This window comes from Canis lupus, chromosome 33, assembly GCF_003254725.2.
Source record: "Canis lupus dingo isolate Sandy chromosome 33, ASM325472v2, whole genome shotgun sequence".
Lineage (NCBI taxonomy): Eukaryota > Metazoa > Chordata > Mammalia > Carnivora > Canidae > Canis > Canis lupus.
This window is the reverse complement of record NC_064275.1, coordinates 28705814-28720713: the sequence shown is the minus strand read 5'-3', so window position 1 is coordinate 28720713 and position 14900 is coordinate 28705814. Positions and strand designations below refer to the sequence as shown.

The 14900-nt window shown below is 36.2% G+C and overlaps 1 protein-coding gene across 2 annotated transcripts in view; it reads left to right on the top strand.

Annotated features, from left to right (window-relative positions):
- The window catches only part of OSBPL11 (oxysterol binding protein like 11), an 81625-nt gene extending 67646 nt beyond the window's left edge, over positions 1-13979 (top strand). The window contains exons 11-14 of one of the 2 annotated variants that reach the window (XR_004811543.2): positions 417-599; positions 9412-9565; positions 12290-12604; positions 12724-13979. Coding sequence is in view for 1 of the 2 variants with exons in the window: in XM_025474663.3 (XP_025330448.3) it covers positions 417-599; positions 9412-9565; positions 12290-12355 (403 nt within the window). In the remaining variant the exon portion in view is untranslated. Of the gene's footprint in view, positions 1-416; positions 600-9411; positions 9566-12289 lie in introns of both variants that reach the window. The other variant, XM_025474663.3, reaches the window with a different exon arrangement.
- The last annotated feature ends 921 nt before the right edge of the window (positions 13980-14900 follow it).

The following is a 14900-nucleotide window of genomic DNA, read 5'->3' as shown; positions in this document are numbered from 1 at the left end:
CTTTTAAGTAAATAGGACTAGTTCTTTTTAAAAAGTTAAATTGTAATATTGTAACATTTAAAAACTGTAATAAAAAAGAAATGTTAATATTTTTCATATTTCTATTTAGTTTTAATATTGCAGTTTTGTTTGTAGCAAGCATTTAAAAATTACTTTGTGATCATTTATGGTAATTTAGTCTCTAGTTTTATTCCCCGTATTCTTTCTAAAAGATTAAAGTTGACATTATTTGAAAAAAATTACCTAGTATGCTGTCATGGGACTTACAGAGTCTGACTTTGGCACTGACAAGCTGAAGTAAGCTGGATAACCATTTAAAGAGGATTCAGAAGGTGAATTTTTAGGTTTCAGAAGGCTAAGAAAAAAAGCCTAATTTCACTAATTAGAGCATATCTTTATTTTTTACCTGCTTCTAGGGTTACAGGTGAAGTAAAGCACAACATCACCAATACTGTGGTATGCAGAGTGCAAGGCGAATGGAATAGTGTTCTTGAGTTCACTTATAGCAATGGAGAGACAAAGTATGTGGACTTGACTAAATTGGCAGTAACAAAGAAAAGAGTAAGACCTCTGGAGAAGCAAGATCCATTTGAATCCAGGTATGTCATCCTCACATCTATCCAGGAAAGAGTCAGAAACTCTGGATCTTAATCTAAGCCATTTCACTAATTTGCAACCTTATTAGCAAGTCACTTCCCCAGTTTGTAGTCAAAGTATTACTATCCTTATCATAAAAGCTTACAGATTATTAACAAAAAGACGTTCCAATAGAAAAATGGGCAAAGAACATAAAGAGGAAATTCAAAAGTAGGGAAAAAACTACCCACTAAGAATGAAAAATTATTCAGTGTAATTAGAATTTAAAGAAATATAAACTGAACAGTAAGACAAATTATTCTTTTTTTTTTTTTAAAGAGAATTATGTATTCATGAGAGATACAGAAAGGCAGAAACATAGGCAAAGGGAGAAGCGGGCTCCCTGCAGGGAGCATGATGCAGGACTCGATCCCAGAACCCTGGGATCATGACCTGAGCCAAAGGCAGATGCTCAACCCCTGAGCCACCCAAGCATATCAATTAAAAAGGGGGGGGGGGAATAAAAACGAAGCATTGAACATAAGATAATACAACTAGAAGTTACCATTTATAATTATATGTGTAAAGGGATTAAATATACATTAACCAAAGACTCAGATCATCAAGAAATAAAACAGTAAGGATTACGGAAAATTCTTCTTATAGGGATTTATCTTAAAGGAGACGTTCTTTTTATTTTATTTTAATTCCAGTATGGTTAACATAGAATGCAAAATGAGTTTTAGGTACCGTACAGTGAATCAAAAGGAGAGGTTCTGAAGGTTTGGTCTGTGGACCCTCAACTGTCCTTGAGATTTTCAGGAGGCTTGCAAGTTCAATTTTATTTTCATAATAATGCTAAGATGTTATTTGCTCTTTCACTCTGTTGGCACTTGCATTGGTGTTGCATAAGCAGTGGTGGGTAGCACTGCTGAGCTTAGCAGTAATCAGGCAGTAGCTTACAACTGTACAGGTAGTCATTGTATTCTTCACTGTCCATGTACGTGTATTTGTATAAGATGCTAAGTTTTGTTTTGTTTTTAAATATTCATTCATTCATTCATTCATGAGAGACACTCACAGAGAGTGGCAGAGACACACAGACAGAGGGAGAAGCAGGTTCCCTTCAGGGAGCTTGATGCAGGACTCAATCCCAGATCATGCCCTGAGCCGAAGGCAGATGTTCAAGTGCTAAGCCACCCAGGCACCCCTTAAGATGCTAAGTTTTTTCTTAAAATGTCCTTAAAACAGTACAGGAGTACCTGGGTAGCACAGTGAGTTGAGCCTCCAACTCTTGGTTTCAGCTCAGGTCATGATCTCAGGGTTGTGAGATTGAGCCTGGTGTTGGGGCTCTGCACTTGGTGTGGAGTCTGCTTGAGATCCCTTCTCCCTCTGCCCCACCTACTCGTGCTCTCACTCTTTCTCAAATAAAGGAAATAAATCTTTAAAAAAGTATATATTGTTAATTTTATTAAATCTGCACTATTGAGTACTCATCTTTTTAATATTCTACATGACAAATTGGTAGTATGTATGTATAAAGCATTGGTGGGAGATCCCAAAAAATATGGTGGTTATCTGGAGGTAAAGCACTTGTGTAGTTGTTTGAATTACAAGCTGAACTAATTGCTCTTTTCATGAGACACCATTTCTGCTTAAAAGAATGATTGGCAGGATCCCTGGGTGGCGCAGCGGTTTGGCGCCTGCCTTTGGCCCAGGGCGTGATCCTGGAGACCCGGGATCGAATCCCACATCGGGCTCCCTGCATGGAGCCTGCTTCTCCCTCTGCCTATGTCTCTGCCTCTCTCTCTCTCTGTGTGACTATCATGAATAAATAAAATCTTTAAAAAAAAAAAAAAGAATGATTGGCAAAGCATAACTTTTAATTTCTATATATGGCAGACATTTTTCTTACAAGTGAAACACATGAACATGGCAGTTCAAGAAAACAATTGATGATATTTTTTGCTAATAATAAAATTCAAATGGAAATGATGTATGGATTAAAGACCTAAATGTGAAACCTGAAACCATAAAATCCTAAAAGGGAGCACAGATAGAAATTTCTTTGACATCAGCTGTAGCAACATTTTTCTAGATATGTCTCCTGAGGCAAGGGAAATAAAAGCAAAAATAAACTATGGGGACTACATCAAAATAAAAAAAGTTTCACACAGCAAAACTAAAAGGCAATCTACAGAATGGGAGAAGATATTTGCAAACATTTCTCATAAATGGTTAGGATCCAAAATATATAAAGAACTGATACAACAGCAAGTGTTGGTGAGGATGTGGAGAAAAAGATACCTTCTTACATTGTTGGTGTGAATGCAAACTGCTGTAGCCACTATGGAAAACAGTAAGGAGGTTCCTCAAAAAATTAAAAGTAGAACTACTCTATGATCCAGTAATTGCACTACTGATTATTTATCCCAGAATACAAAAATGCTCATTCAGAGGGATAAATGCCTCTCCTATGTTTATAGCACCATTATTTACAATAGCCACTATGAAGGCAACCCAGTATGAGTTGAATAGATAAAGATGATGTGGTGTGTGTGTGCGCACCACACACTCAGAGACACAAAATGGAATGGAATATTATTAAGCCTAAAAGAGAGGGAAATGTTGCCATTTGCAATGACATGGATAGAACTGAAGCGTATAATGCTAAGCAAAGTAAGAGAAAAGAAATACCATATGGTATCATTTATATGTGGAATTTAAGAAGCAAAACAGGAATGCCTGGGTGGCTCAGTGGTTGAGCATCTGCCTTCGGCTCAGGGCATGTTCATGGAGTCCCAGGATGGTACCCTGCATCAAGCTCCCCTCAAGGGGCCTGCTTCTCCCTTATGTCTCTGCCTTTCTCTCTGTGTCTCTCGTGAATAAATAAATATTTAAAAAAATGAGCAGAGAGAAATAGAGGATGGGGATTAAAGAGTAAACTTACCATGATGAGTAAATAAAGTTTAAAATATTTTAAAAAGTAAAGGAAGAAGAGGGGAGAAAGTGGAAAATAAATAAATGGATGGGTGGGTAGATGGATGGATGGATTGATGGAAATAGCTTAAGTGTCTGTCAACAGATGAATGGATAGGAAGATGTAGTATGTAGGGATGCCTGGCTAGCTGAGTTGGAAGAGCATGTGACCCTTAATCTTAGGATTGTAAGCCGAACCCCATGTTGGGTATAGAGACTACTAAAAAAATTTTTTTATACTTAAAAAAAAGTTGTAGTATATATACACAATGGAATTTTATTCAACCCTTAAAAAGAAGGAAATCTTGCCATTTGTGACAACATGGATGGACCTTGAGGATATTCTGCTAGTCAGACAAAGACAAAGACAAATACTGTATGATCTCACTTATGTGTAAATCTAGGCAAAATAAAAACCTCATGGAAAAGGGATCAGATTTGAGGTTACCAGAGATAGGGGATGGAGACTGAAAGAATTGGATGAGGATGATCAATAGGTATAAGCTTCCAGTTATAAGATAAACAAGTACTGAAGGATATAGTGTACAATATGTCTACAGCTAGCATTGCGGTGTGGTATATTTGAAAGTTGTTAGAAGAGTAGATCCTAAGAACTCTAATCACAAGGAGAAAAAACTTTTTCTTTTGTATTTGTATGTAATGATGGATGTTAACTCACTGTGGTAGCTATTTCACAGTATATGTAAGTTAACTTATTACGCGGTACATCTTGAACTTACGTAACAGTGCTGTAGGTCAATTATATCTCAATTAAACTGGAAAAACTATTTAAGCTTCAAGGCAAAAATCAGATTTTTGGAGAACTTGTATCTGCCACATGAGTATGAAAGCTTCCCAAGTAAAGTTTTCTGGTGAAATTGGTGATGATAGTAATGAATGTGATTTTTTTTTTTATATTACATAATAAAATGTCAACATCTGAGAGATTATTTTTCTTTTTTCTTTTTTTTTAAGATTTTATTTATCCATGAGAGACAGAGAGAGAGGTAGAGACACAAGCAGAGGCAGAAGCAGGCTCCATGCAGGGAGCCTGACAGGGGACTCTCGATCCCAGGACTCCAGGATCATGCCCTGGGCCAAAGGCAGACGCTAAACCGCTGAGCCACGCAGGGATCTCCTAAGAGATTTTCTTTCTTTCTTCCCTTCCCTTCCCTTCCCTTCCCTTCCCTTCCCTTCCCTTCCCTTCCTTCCCTTCCTTCCCTTCCTTCCCTTCCTTCCCTCCCTCCCTCCCTTCCTCCTTCCCTCCCTCCCTCCCTTCCCTCCCTTCCCTCCCTTCCCTTCCCTCCCTTCCCTCCCTTCCTCCCTTCCTTTCTTTTTGAGAGATTATTTTTCAAGTGAATAATGATGTTACAGAATCATTCAAGATCCCTTCAAAAATCTAGTCAAGATGAATGGATAAAGATGTGATATAGATATCCAGCTATCTAAGTAGATATCTATAATGGAACATTACTCAGGTATCATAAATAATGAAATCTTGCTATTTGCAATGATGTGGATGGAGTTAGCGTGTATTATGCTAAGTGAAATAAATCAGAGAAAGATGCTATATGCTCTAACTCATGTGGAATTTAAGAAAGAAAACAGATGAACTTACAGGAAGGGGGAAAAGAAAAGGAGAAAGGGAAACATGCCATAAGGGACAGAACGATAACAGAGCCAGCAGACTTGGTGGAGGGAGGTTGGTGGAGTGTGGGCTAGATGAATGATGGGTATTAAGGAGGGTGCTTGTTATGAGCACTGGGTGTTGTTAATTAAGTGATGAATCACTGAATTCTACCCCAGTACTGCATTGTGTGTTAATTACCTAAAATTTAAATTAAAAAAAAAATCCAGTCAGGATGCCAATTAGTCCAGCGAATCTCCATGTAGCACAATATAAAAAATTCATTGATATCTTTCAGTTTCCACATTGCAGGCAACCTTTAAAAAACTACAGCCTGAGGCACCTGGGTGTCTTAGTTCAGTTAAGCATTGGACTCTTGGATTTCTGCTCAGGTCACTATCTCAGGGTTGTGATATTGATCTCTGCATAGGGCTCCACCCGGCACACAGAGTAGTCTGCTTAAGATATTCTCTCTCTCTCTCTCAATACATGCATACATACCACCTGCTAAATCTGATATAATACCAAAGAATGAAATTACTTGAAAAATAGATTAAAATATCCTCTTCTCCAACTGTGTATTTGGTGTGAGGCCAGATTTTCTTTTCTTTATTTAAAGATTTTATTTATTTATGCATGAGAGACACAGAAAGAGAGGCAGAGACATAGGCAGAGGGAGAAGCAGGCTTCATACAAGGAGCCCGATGTGGGACGTGATCCAGAGACTGGGATCACACCCTGAGCTGAAGGCAGATGCACAACCACTGAGCCACCCAGGCGTCCTGAGGCCAGATTTTAAGATTTCTTTTTATTGGGGCACTTAACCCACTGCCACCCAGGTGGCCCTAGATTTTCTTTATATACTTTAACTAAAATAATAGAACAAATTTAATGTAGAAACAGTTGTAAGAATCCAGCTATTATTAAAGCAGACAAATGTTTAAGAGAGAATGCTGGATTTTTTATTAAGGATTTATATTTACATTCACGGGGGATATCGGCCTGTTTCCTTTGAGGAGATTTTTAACTACAATTCAGTATCGTGATAAGGATACTGAGATTGTCTTTCTTTTTGAGTAAAAGGTGGATAGTGTGTCTTTAAGGAATTGATTCATTTCATCTAATTTGTCAAATTTATTGGCATATAGTTTATCATACTCTCTTAGTTTTCTTTTAACATGTGTAGGATCTTAGTGATGTCCCTAATTTCATTCTTTATGTTGGTAATATTTTTTCCTGATTAATGTGATTAAAGGTTTTGATTAAGGATTATTTATTAAAGGATTAAATAATTAATTTTATTCAAAGAACCAGTTTTTGGTTTCATTGGGCTTTTTCTGTATTTCTATATTCTTACTCATTGATTTGTTCTTTTTTGTTTCCTCTTTATTTGCTTTTTCTTTTTCTAATTTCTTAAAAGGGAAGCTTAGGTCAGGGATCAGCAAACTTTAATAGGCTAGAGAGCAAATATTTTAGGCCTATTGGACCAGATAGCCTCTACCACAGCTACTCTGCTACTGAAGATGAAAGCAGCCACAGACAGTGGAAGGATAGATGGATACAACTAACATATGTTACAATAAAAATTTTTTCACAAAAATGAGTAGCCAGCCATAGTTTGACCCCTGATGAGGCCTTCGGTTTTTCTTCTTTCCTAATATAAATATTTAATATATTTCTCTCTAAGTCTGCTTTATATCTCACAACTTTTGAACTTTTGATATGTGTTTTCTGATTTTCCTTGTGATTTTTTTTTTTTGGACTCATGAAGTTATTTAGTAATGTATTATTTAATTTCCAAATATTTGGATATTTTCCAGATATCTTCCTGTTACTAATTTTTAGTTTAATTTAATTTTGTTCAAAGGATATACTTGGTGTGGTTTAATCCTTCATATTATTGGGATTTGTTTTATGACTCTGAATTCATTCTGTCTGTCTTGGTAAATGTTTCAAGTGCACTTGACAAGAATGTTGTTCTGTTGATGTTAGGTGACAGTATTGTGTAAACCTCAGTTAGCTCAAGTGGGTTGATAGTATTTTTCTAGAACTCTGTGTCATGACTAATTTTCTGTGTACTTGTTCTATCAGTTGAGATGAGTTATTGAAATTACCAATTATAATTGAATATTTCTCTTTGTAGTTATAGAAGTCTTCATGTTATTTGAAACCTGTATTAGGAGCATGTACATTTGGGATTGTATGTCCTCTTGATGCACAGACACATGGCATTATGAAATGACCTTCATTATCCCTGGTTATAGTTCTTTGAATTCTACTTTAATAGTAAAATTGCCACTTGAAAGCTTTATCAAGAGGTATTTTCATATTATAAAATTTACCTGTTTCAAGTGTGTAATTCAGTGATTTCTAGCAACTTTTCTGAGCAGTGCAGTCATCACCTTAAATCAGTTTTTCACAATCTTCATCCTGCCATAAGATCCCTCATTCCTATTTACAGTTAATGTCCCTTCCACTCCTCTTCCCCCTCTTCCCTCTTCTCAGGGAACCTACTCTCTGTCTCTATAAATTTGCCTTTTCTGGACACTTTAGATAAATGGAATCATATAATATGTGATATCTTGTGCCTGGCTTCTTTCACTTAGCATAATGCTTTTGAGGTTCATCTATGATATGATATGTATAAGTAGTTCTTTTTTTTTATATTGCTTAAAAGTATTCCATTGACTAGAACCACATTCTCTCTATCCATTCACCAATTAATGGACATTGCCAGTTTTGGACATAATGATTAATACCACTATGAATATTCTCATGCAAATCGTTAGGTGGATATGTCTTCCTTTTCTGGGTAAATATGTGAAAGTGCAATTGCTGGATTGTCAGAAGTTTTACATTTAACTTTTCAGGAAATTGCCAAACTATTTTCCAAAATGGCTATACCATTTTATATTCCTGCCAGCAGTGTGTAAGTGTCCCAGTTCTCTACATCCTTATCAACATTTGCTGTTGCCTGCCTTATACCCCTTATACCCATTCTAGTTGGTGTGAAAGTCTTATTATGGTTTTAATTCACATATTCCAAATGACTAATTATATCAAATATATTTTCACATGCTAATTAATTACCCATTTTTGTATCTTCTTTGGTGAAATGTGTGATTGTCTTGTGTTGGAGTTCATGAATTCTGGATACAAATCCCTTATTGGATATGTGTTTTGCAAATATTTCCTCCTTGCCTGTGTTCACTTTAAAATTTTTTTAGTGTTTTATTTCAGTATAAGGTTTTTATTTTTTTGTGATATGAAATAGCCATGGTTTTCTTTTATGGATTGTGGTTTTGATGTTATACCTAAGAAATCTTTGCCTAATCCAGACTCAAAGATTTTCTCCTATATCTTCTTGTAAAAGTTTTATTATGAGGTAAGGGTCTAAGTTCCTCTTTTTGCTTGTAGATATCCATTTGTCCCAGCACCATTTGTTGAGCAGACTATTCTTTCTCCTAAAGAGTTGTCTTCGTTTTCTTTTGCTTGGGGTTAGTTGAGCTTTCCTCCCTCTTCTGTGCCTATAAACTCTGGCCAGTGAGTTGGAACACCCATAGAACTCCCCTCATTTATTTCCCTACTCAAGGAATCACTGTCCTATGCTGCCTTTTGCTCACTGTCTGCAGCTTCTGTCATTTCAATATATTTTGTCTGGTTTTCTAGCTGATTAAAGGCAGGAGGGTAAGTGTGATCCCTATTATCTCATCATGTCCAAAAGTAGAAGTTGTCTCTTTTACCTTTCAGCCTTTAAAAAATGTATTTATCTTTTTGCTTATTACTTCCTAAGTTTCTTAAAAATAAAAATCTTTCTATAACTTGGAAAAACACAAGCTATTTTTTTTTTTTAAGATTTTATTTATTCATGAGAAACAGAGAGGCAGAGGCACAGGCAGTGGGAGAAGCAGACTCCATGCAGGGAGCCCGATGTGGGACTCGATCCCCGGACTCCAGGATCATGCCCTGGGCTGAAGGCGGTGCTAAACCGCTGAGCCACCCAGGCTGCCCTATTTTTAATTTGTAAAGAAAAAGCAGAGGCAGCAGCATCTTGGACATTAGTATCAGCACCATAGTATCAGTGTTCTTATAACTCATAAATATGAAATTATATATCTGATTCAGGAACATAATTTTAAAAAATTATTGTTAATTTCAAGGGTATCAGTTCTATTTAATTATCTTTTTTAAAAGAATGCTTATAAGATGTGTGGTATTTCTAATTATAGGCGATTGTGGAAAAATGTAACAGACTCTCTGAGGGAATCTGAGATTGATAAAGCCACAGAGCATAAACGTACCCTGGAAGAGCGCCAGAGGACCGAAGAAAGGCATCGGACTGAAACAGGCACACCCTGGAAAACCAAATATTTTATTAAAGAGGTTTGTTCTACAGGTCTTCAGACTAAAACTCAGTATCTATTTAGGGAAAACATTAGCTTACTTGTTATTGCCTGCCTTATACCCATTATACCCATTCTAGTTGGTGTGAAAGTCTTAATTTGGCTTTCTTGAATTGTTATCACTTGTACATCTTTATTTCTAAAATAAGTCCAGCTTAACCATGTGCTATTTCATGAGCTTTTCACAATTTGCCAAAGTAAAATCCTTTACCAGCAGTTCAGATGAAGTAGATTTCGGGATTAAATTGGCCACAAAGAAAAATGCTAAACTAACATAGTCTCCAATCACAGTAATAGAATGTACAATTTGTAATTTATTGTCTTTTGAACCACACTGAAAGTCTGTGTTCACTTCCAGAGAACACATTTTAAAGGGAGACAAGAAACTTAATTAGCTACACAAAGAGTAGTAAAGTGGCTAGACTCTTTGCAACATTTAAAGAAAAAAAAGAATAAAATGGATGTTTAGCCTAGGAAACAAAAAATTAGGGCCATTTGTTGTGACCTTTGGATATGTGTGCTGTATCATGTAGAAATTTTTTATCAGATTGTAGCAGTCCCGAGGTAGGTCCAACCTACCTGGAGTTTTGAGCTTAGCATAAGAAGAAATTGTACAACAGTCAAAAATACCCAATAATAATAAGGGAGTACATTTTATAGTAATACATTGTTAGTCCTGTATGAGACCATGATTTATGTCGAAGGCGTTGATGCACTGATTTTGCAGCTGGACTAAATAATTTCTGGAATATTATCTAAATATAAAGATATTTGTTTTGGTTATTACTTTCTGGTAGAATTCAGAGTAAGGTGAAATAGCAGACCAGAGCTGATGTCAAGAAAAGTTTTCTTGTCAGAGGCATCTGGCTGGCTCGGTCAGAAGAGCATGCAATTCTGAATCTCGGGTTTGTGAGTTCAAGCCCCACATTGGGTATAGAGATTACTTAAAGAGGATAAAAAGGTTTTCTTGTCAATAGCCAAGTCTAAAAGAGCCCACTGAGTTTTAGTAGTGGTCTATTAGGAAGGAATTTGCAAAAAGTATTTTGATCTTGATTTTTGCATAGTTATTAACCTTAAAAATCCGTAGTTTATTATAGTAGCTCCATTACCTTCATTTTTCTAATCATTGGGTATTACAAATACTGGCCATTTTCATGGGTAGGAATAATAAAGGGAAAGTACTTTACATATCTACTCTTTCATATGAAAAAATAAAACTTCTTAATGATTTTTCAAAGTTATAGTCTGGTAACTTTGGAGTTTTTCATTTTGAAGAAAGCAGATGTACCAGGAGCAGATTCTAGGAGAAGAATTTCTAAGCGAGGACCTCTGTAAATCATTAGAAGAGAATTCTGAGGTCCAAGAGCAGGAGGCTATAATGGCTGAAAGATAGGAAGGTGCCTGGCTAGCTCAGTTTGGTGCAGCCCCACGTTGGGTACAGAAATTCCTTAAGGATAAAATCTTTTAAAAAAAGAAAAAGATACAATTTATGAAATTTTATAAAATAGGCACCCCAATTCTTGCTAATAGCATGACATTTAAAGTTGCTACTTCTCATTTATTCTTGGACAGATAGAACATTACCAGTCTAGCATTCTGTGATGTGATTAGGTGACATTTTTTTCAAAGATCAGTACTATAGGAGTTAAGAATTATCAGCCAGGTGATTTAATATAAACCTTATGGTTGCTATTATTAAAGAAAAATTCTCTTGATACTTCTTAGAAACATCAAGGAAATCTTCATTTAGGACTTTTGTAATAGATAAGAGGGATAGAACTCAGCTCTGGGCAGAGGGACAAATGGAAATGTGAGGGAGTGGGTGAAAAAGAATCTTAGATGTCAAGGATGGGGGTGGGGAGAGAGGAACTTACTAAATATCAAGGGTGGGAGAAGAGGAGTTTTGAAATTGAGGATTTGGGGTAGAGGAGATTCTTGGTAAACTGGCTTAGGATTCTTTGCTAAAATTGGGCTCAGTAGGCCATGTATGAGGCCTAGTCAAGAATAAATAAAATCATATATATATATATATTTTTTTTTTAATGTAAATAAATTGAAGGAGCTACAGGCTAAGGAGAGGCTCAGATCTGACTTTGTTCACCTAGTCCAGTGAAGACTGAACTCCAGTTTGTATCAAGTCCTGCAGCCCAAAATCTGGCTTCATGCGTTTCTTTTCCTCACTTGGTCTTCTCCTGGTTGTAGTTCATTCTCTGACTCTAACTTTAATTCCTTGCAGTATCCTTCTATTCACAGGAGCCAGGGAAAACTGAGGGGAGTAAAGTCAGGAACGAACTAGAAAACAATATTCAGATACTAGTGATGCCAGATGAGGTGGAGGGAACAGCTGGTACCTTGATGACCGTTTCTTTGTGCTCCACTTGCCTTCTGCTGGTCACTCTGTGGGTGAGGCTCAGGCTGCATTGTCTTGGCAAAATTGGCAGAAATGCTACAAATGACTATTGCAAAAAAAGTGATCATGGGGCATCGACTAAGGTGCCCCCAGACCAGAACTTCTCCCCTAATCCTAGCTAAACCAATGGCATTATTAATGTCCTAAGCATAGAGATTTTTTTTCCCCTGTCACAAAAAACTTAAGTGTGAGAGTAGAATTCCACGCTAGTGAAGGTGTTGCTTCTAGTTTGGGTTACCGATTGTGAAGGTATTAAACAGCTAGCTCTTTAATTTACTTTTCTACTTGTTTCAGGGTGATGGCTGGGTTTATCATAAACCCCTGTGGAAAATAATTCCAACAACACAACCAGCAGAGTGACACCCACTATCTAAGACTCGACCAAATGAACTTCCTCTCTGTTTACCCTAACCCTCTGAGAACGGAGTCATTGCACTGAGTGACCTGCTTCCTGATTGCACAGACTCAATCTAGCTAAACACGAATGTATCTACTAGGGCACCGTAGAACTGCAGCAGACCAAAGTGTTGAAGAAGCACGATGGGCCTCACCAATCTGTTCATGTGATACGAGCAATATCATCTGAAAACCTTTCACGTGAATTCTTAGGTGATTAATCTTTTATCCAGTCCCTGCTCCTAAAGTTAAGTTTGAACCCCCCATTTTCACATGGGGGTGGCAGATACACACAACAGCGAGAACTCAGTGATTTTTTTATTTCTTTATAGTGAAAAGTGAAGTCTCTTTCAGAGTTTGTGCTTTGCTTTCTGTCAGTAACTGAAGTATTCACTACTCTTACAAACAAACCAAGAGGAGGAGGAGGACGATGACCCAGAAGTGGATTCAGCCATTGTGCCTGAAATCAGTGTTAAAAGAGTCAACCAGGTTGTAGTAACAAGGCATTCTATTCCTTCAGAGAGACTGTGTGCCTGTGTCTGAGGAGCTTATCCATTATCCACCTCTGTTGGAACTCTCTTTTAAAAAGTATATTTATAAATTGATTAGAATTATAACCATGGAGAATTTTTTCTTCTGAGCATTTTAATATACTTGAAAACAACATTGACTTGAAAAATTTCAGAACATTTTTCAATACCTAGTTTTATTAAATACTACACTTGAGAGACAATTTTTTTAAATGTGTTCATGTCAATATGATGAGATTTTGGCCTTTCTCAAAAACTGAGGCATTAAAGAACATGCAGACATTAAAAAATAAAACTGTTACTTTTTTTCCTTACCTTTTTTTCCACTTGTAGGTTAATATCCAGTATTATGTGCTATCCCTCTGGATAAGTATGCTTCATCTTACCTCTGTTCACTCAAATTTAAAACAACTATTCATATTTGTCAGTAATTCAGAAGTTACATATATGGCTGAGTGCATGTATGGTATGGTTCTCTTTTCTTTTCAAGGAAACTCAAATGCTGAAGAAAGAATATGAAATAAGATATCAGGAAGTTGTATTCAGGTACAAATTTTTTTTTTCAGTAAGTATTTTATTGAAGTTGAAGAATTGCTGGCAATTAAAAGGATAGTGCTAATTATGGCTTTCATCATTCATTCAAGTATTTATTGAGCACCTACTTATGGTGCTCAACACTTATTACTGCAAGCTACCTTAATTTTCCAAGAGTGGTGCCTTACTCTGTTTCTTCTGATGTGGTCTTCCAATCATTGTGTGTAACATACCTGTTATTCATCAGCCATGTAGGTGGCTGTATCTCTTTCATCATCATAAGAAGTTTAAGCATTGTGCTCTGATAAATTGTGTTTTATTGAAGAGGTTAATAGGATGAAAACAGCAAAACAATAACTTTTTTCAACAAATTGTAAATTATAAGAAAATAACTGGTTTATGTACAACCATTTTAATGATTCCCTTGTTCATTTTTGCCGTGAAATGCACTGAAAAGAATCTCAAAATGAGTTATAGTACATGTGTTGGGAAGATTGAAAAATAATAAAACTAGAGAACAATAATGCCTTTGTCTGTTTTATGAATGGAGAGAAATAGAAAGTTTATAATTAGTGGAATTAGCACCCTATTCATTTGAGAGGGATGTTGATCTTTGTCCTTTTTCTTTTTTTAAGATTTTATTTATTTATTCATGAGAGAGAAAGAGAGACAGGCAGAAACATAGGCAGAGGGAAGAGCAGGCTCCATGCAAGGGGCCCGTTGCAGGGTCCTGGGATCACGACCTGAGCTGAAGGCAGATGCTCAACCCCTGAGCCACCCAGGCATCCCTCTCTTTACATTCTTACTTTCAGGAATCTCCTAGAGAGAAAAAGGAAGTAAATTTAATAAGAATTCTTAAAAATGAAAATGTTTAAATATACAGGAAATAGAGCAAGAATGTAAAAACTAGAGATTTTTGTTCTTTGGACCATTTGAATACCCATTTATTTCTTTGAATTATTGACCATTCTAAGAATTATTGAAATATGATTTTAAAAACTCTTCAGGAAAACAATACATTTATGAGTAATTGAAATTATTGGGTGGATTCTTTGACAAGAGTGCACTAATAGTACTTTGGGTAATTACTTTACCTTGTCTCTTTCTTCTTCACTTCCTGCTGCAGCTTATCTACCAGATAGAGAAAGAGGCCTTTTCTGTTTCATTTTTTATTTACACATGTTAATAATTGGCCAGTCTTTGTAGCAATTGCTACTTATTTGTATCTTTTTCTTTTAGGTCAACGTTTTCAAAGTGCACTTTTCTTCTGGCTATTAAGAATTGTGTGGTAAAAAAAAAAAAAAGAATTGTGTGGTAAGAAGTCCAAGAGCAGAAGTGACAGAAAGACAATGTTCTGGCCATGTTTTTGGACTTTTTCTCTTTATTTCTTCCCGTGGTGACAACACCACCTTATACCTTTTGTCAAATATTTTTATTTAAGGTCC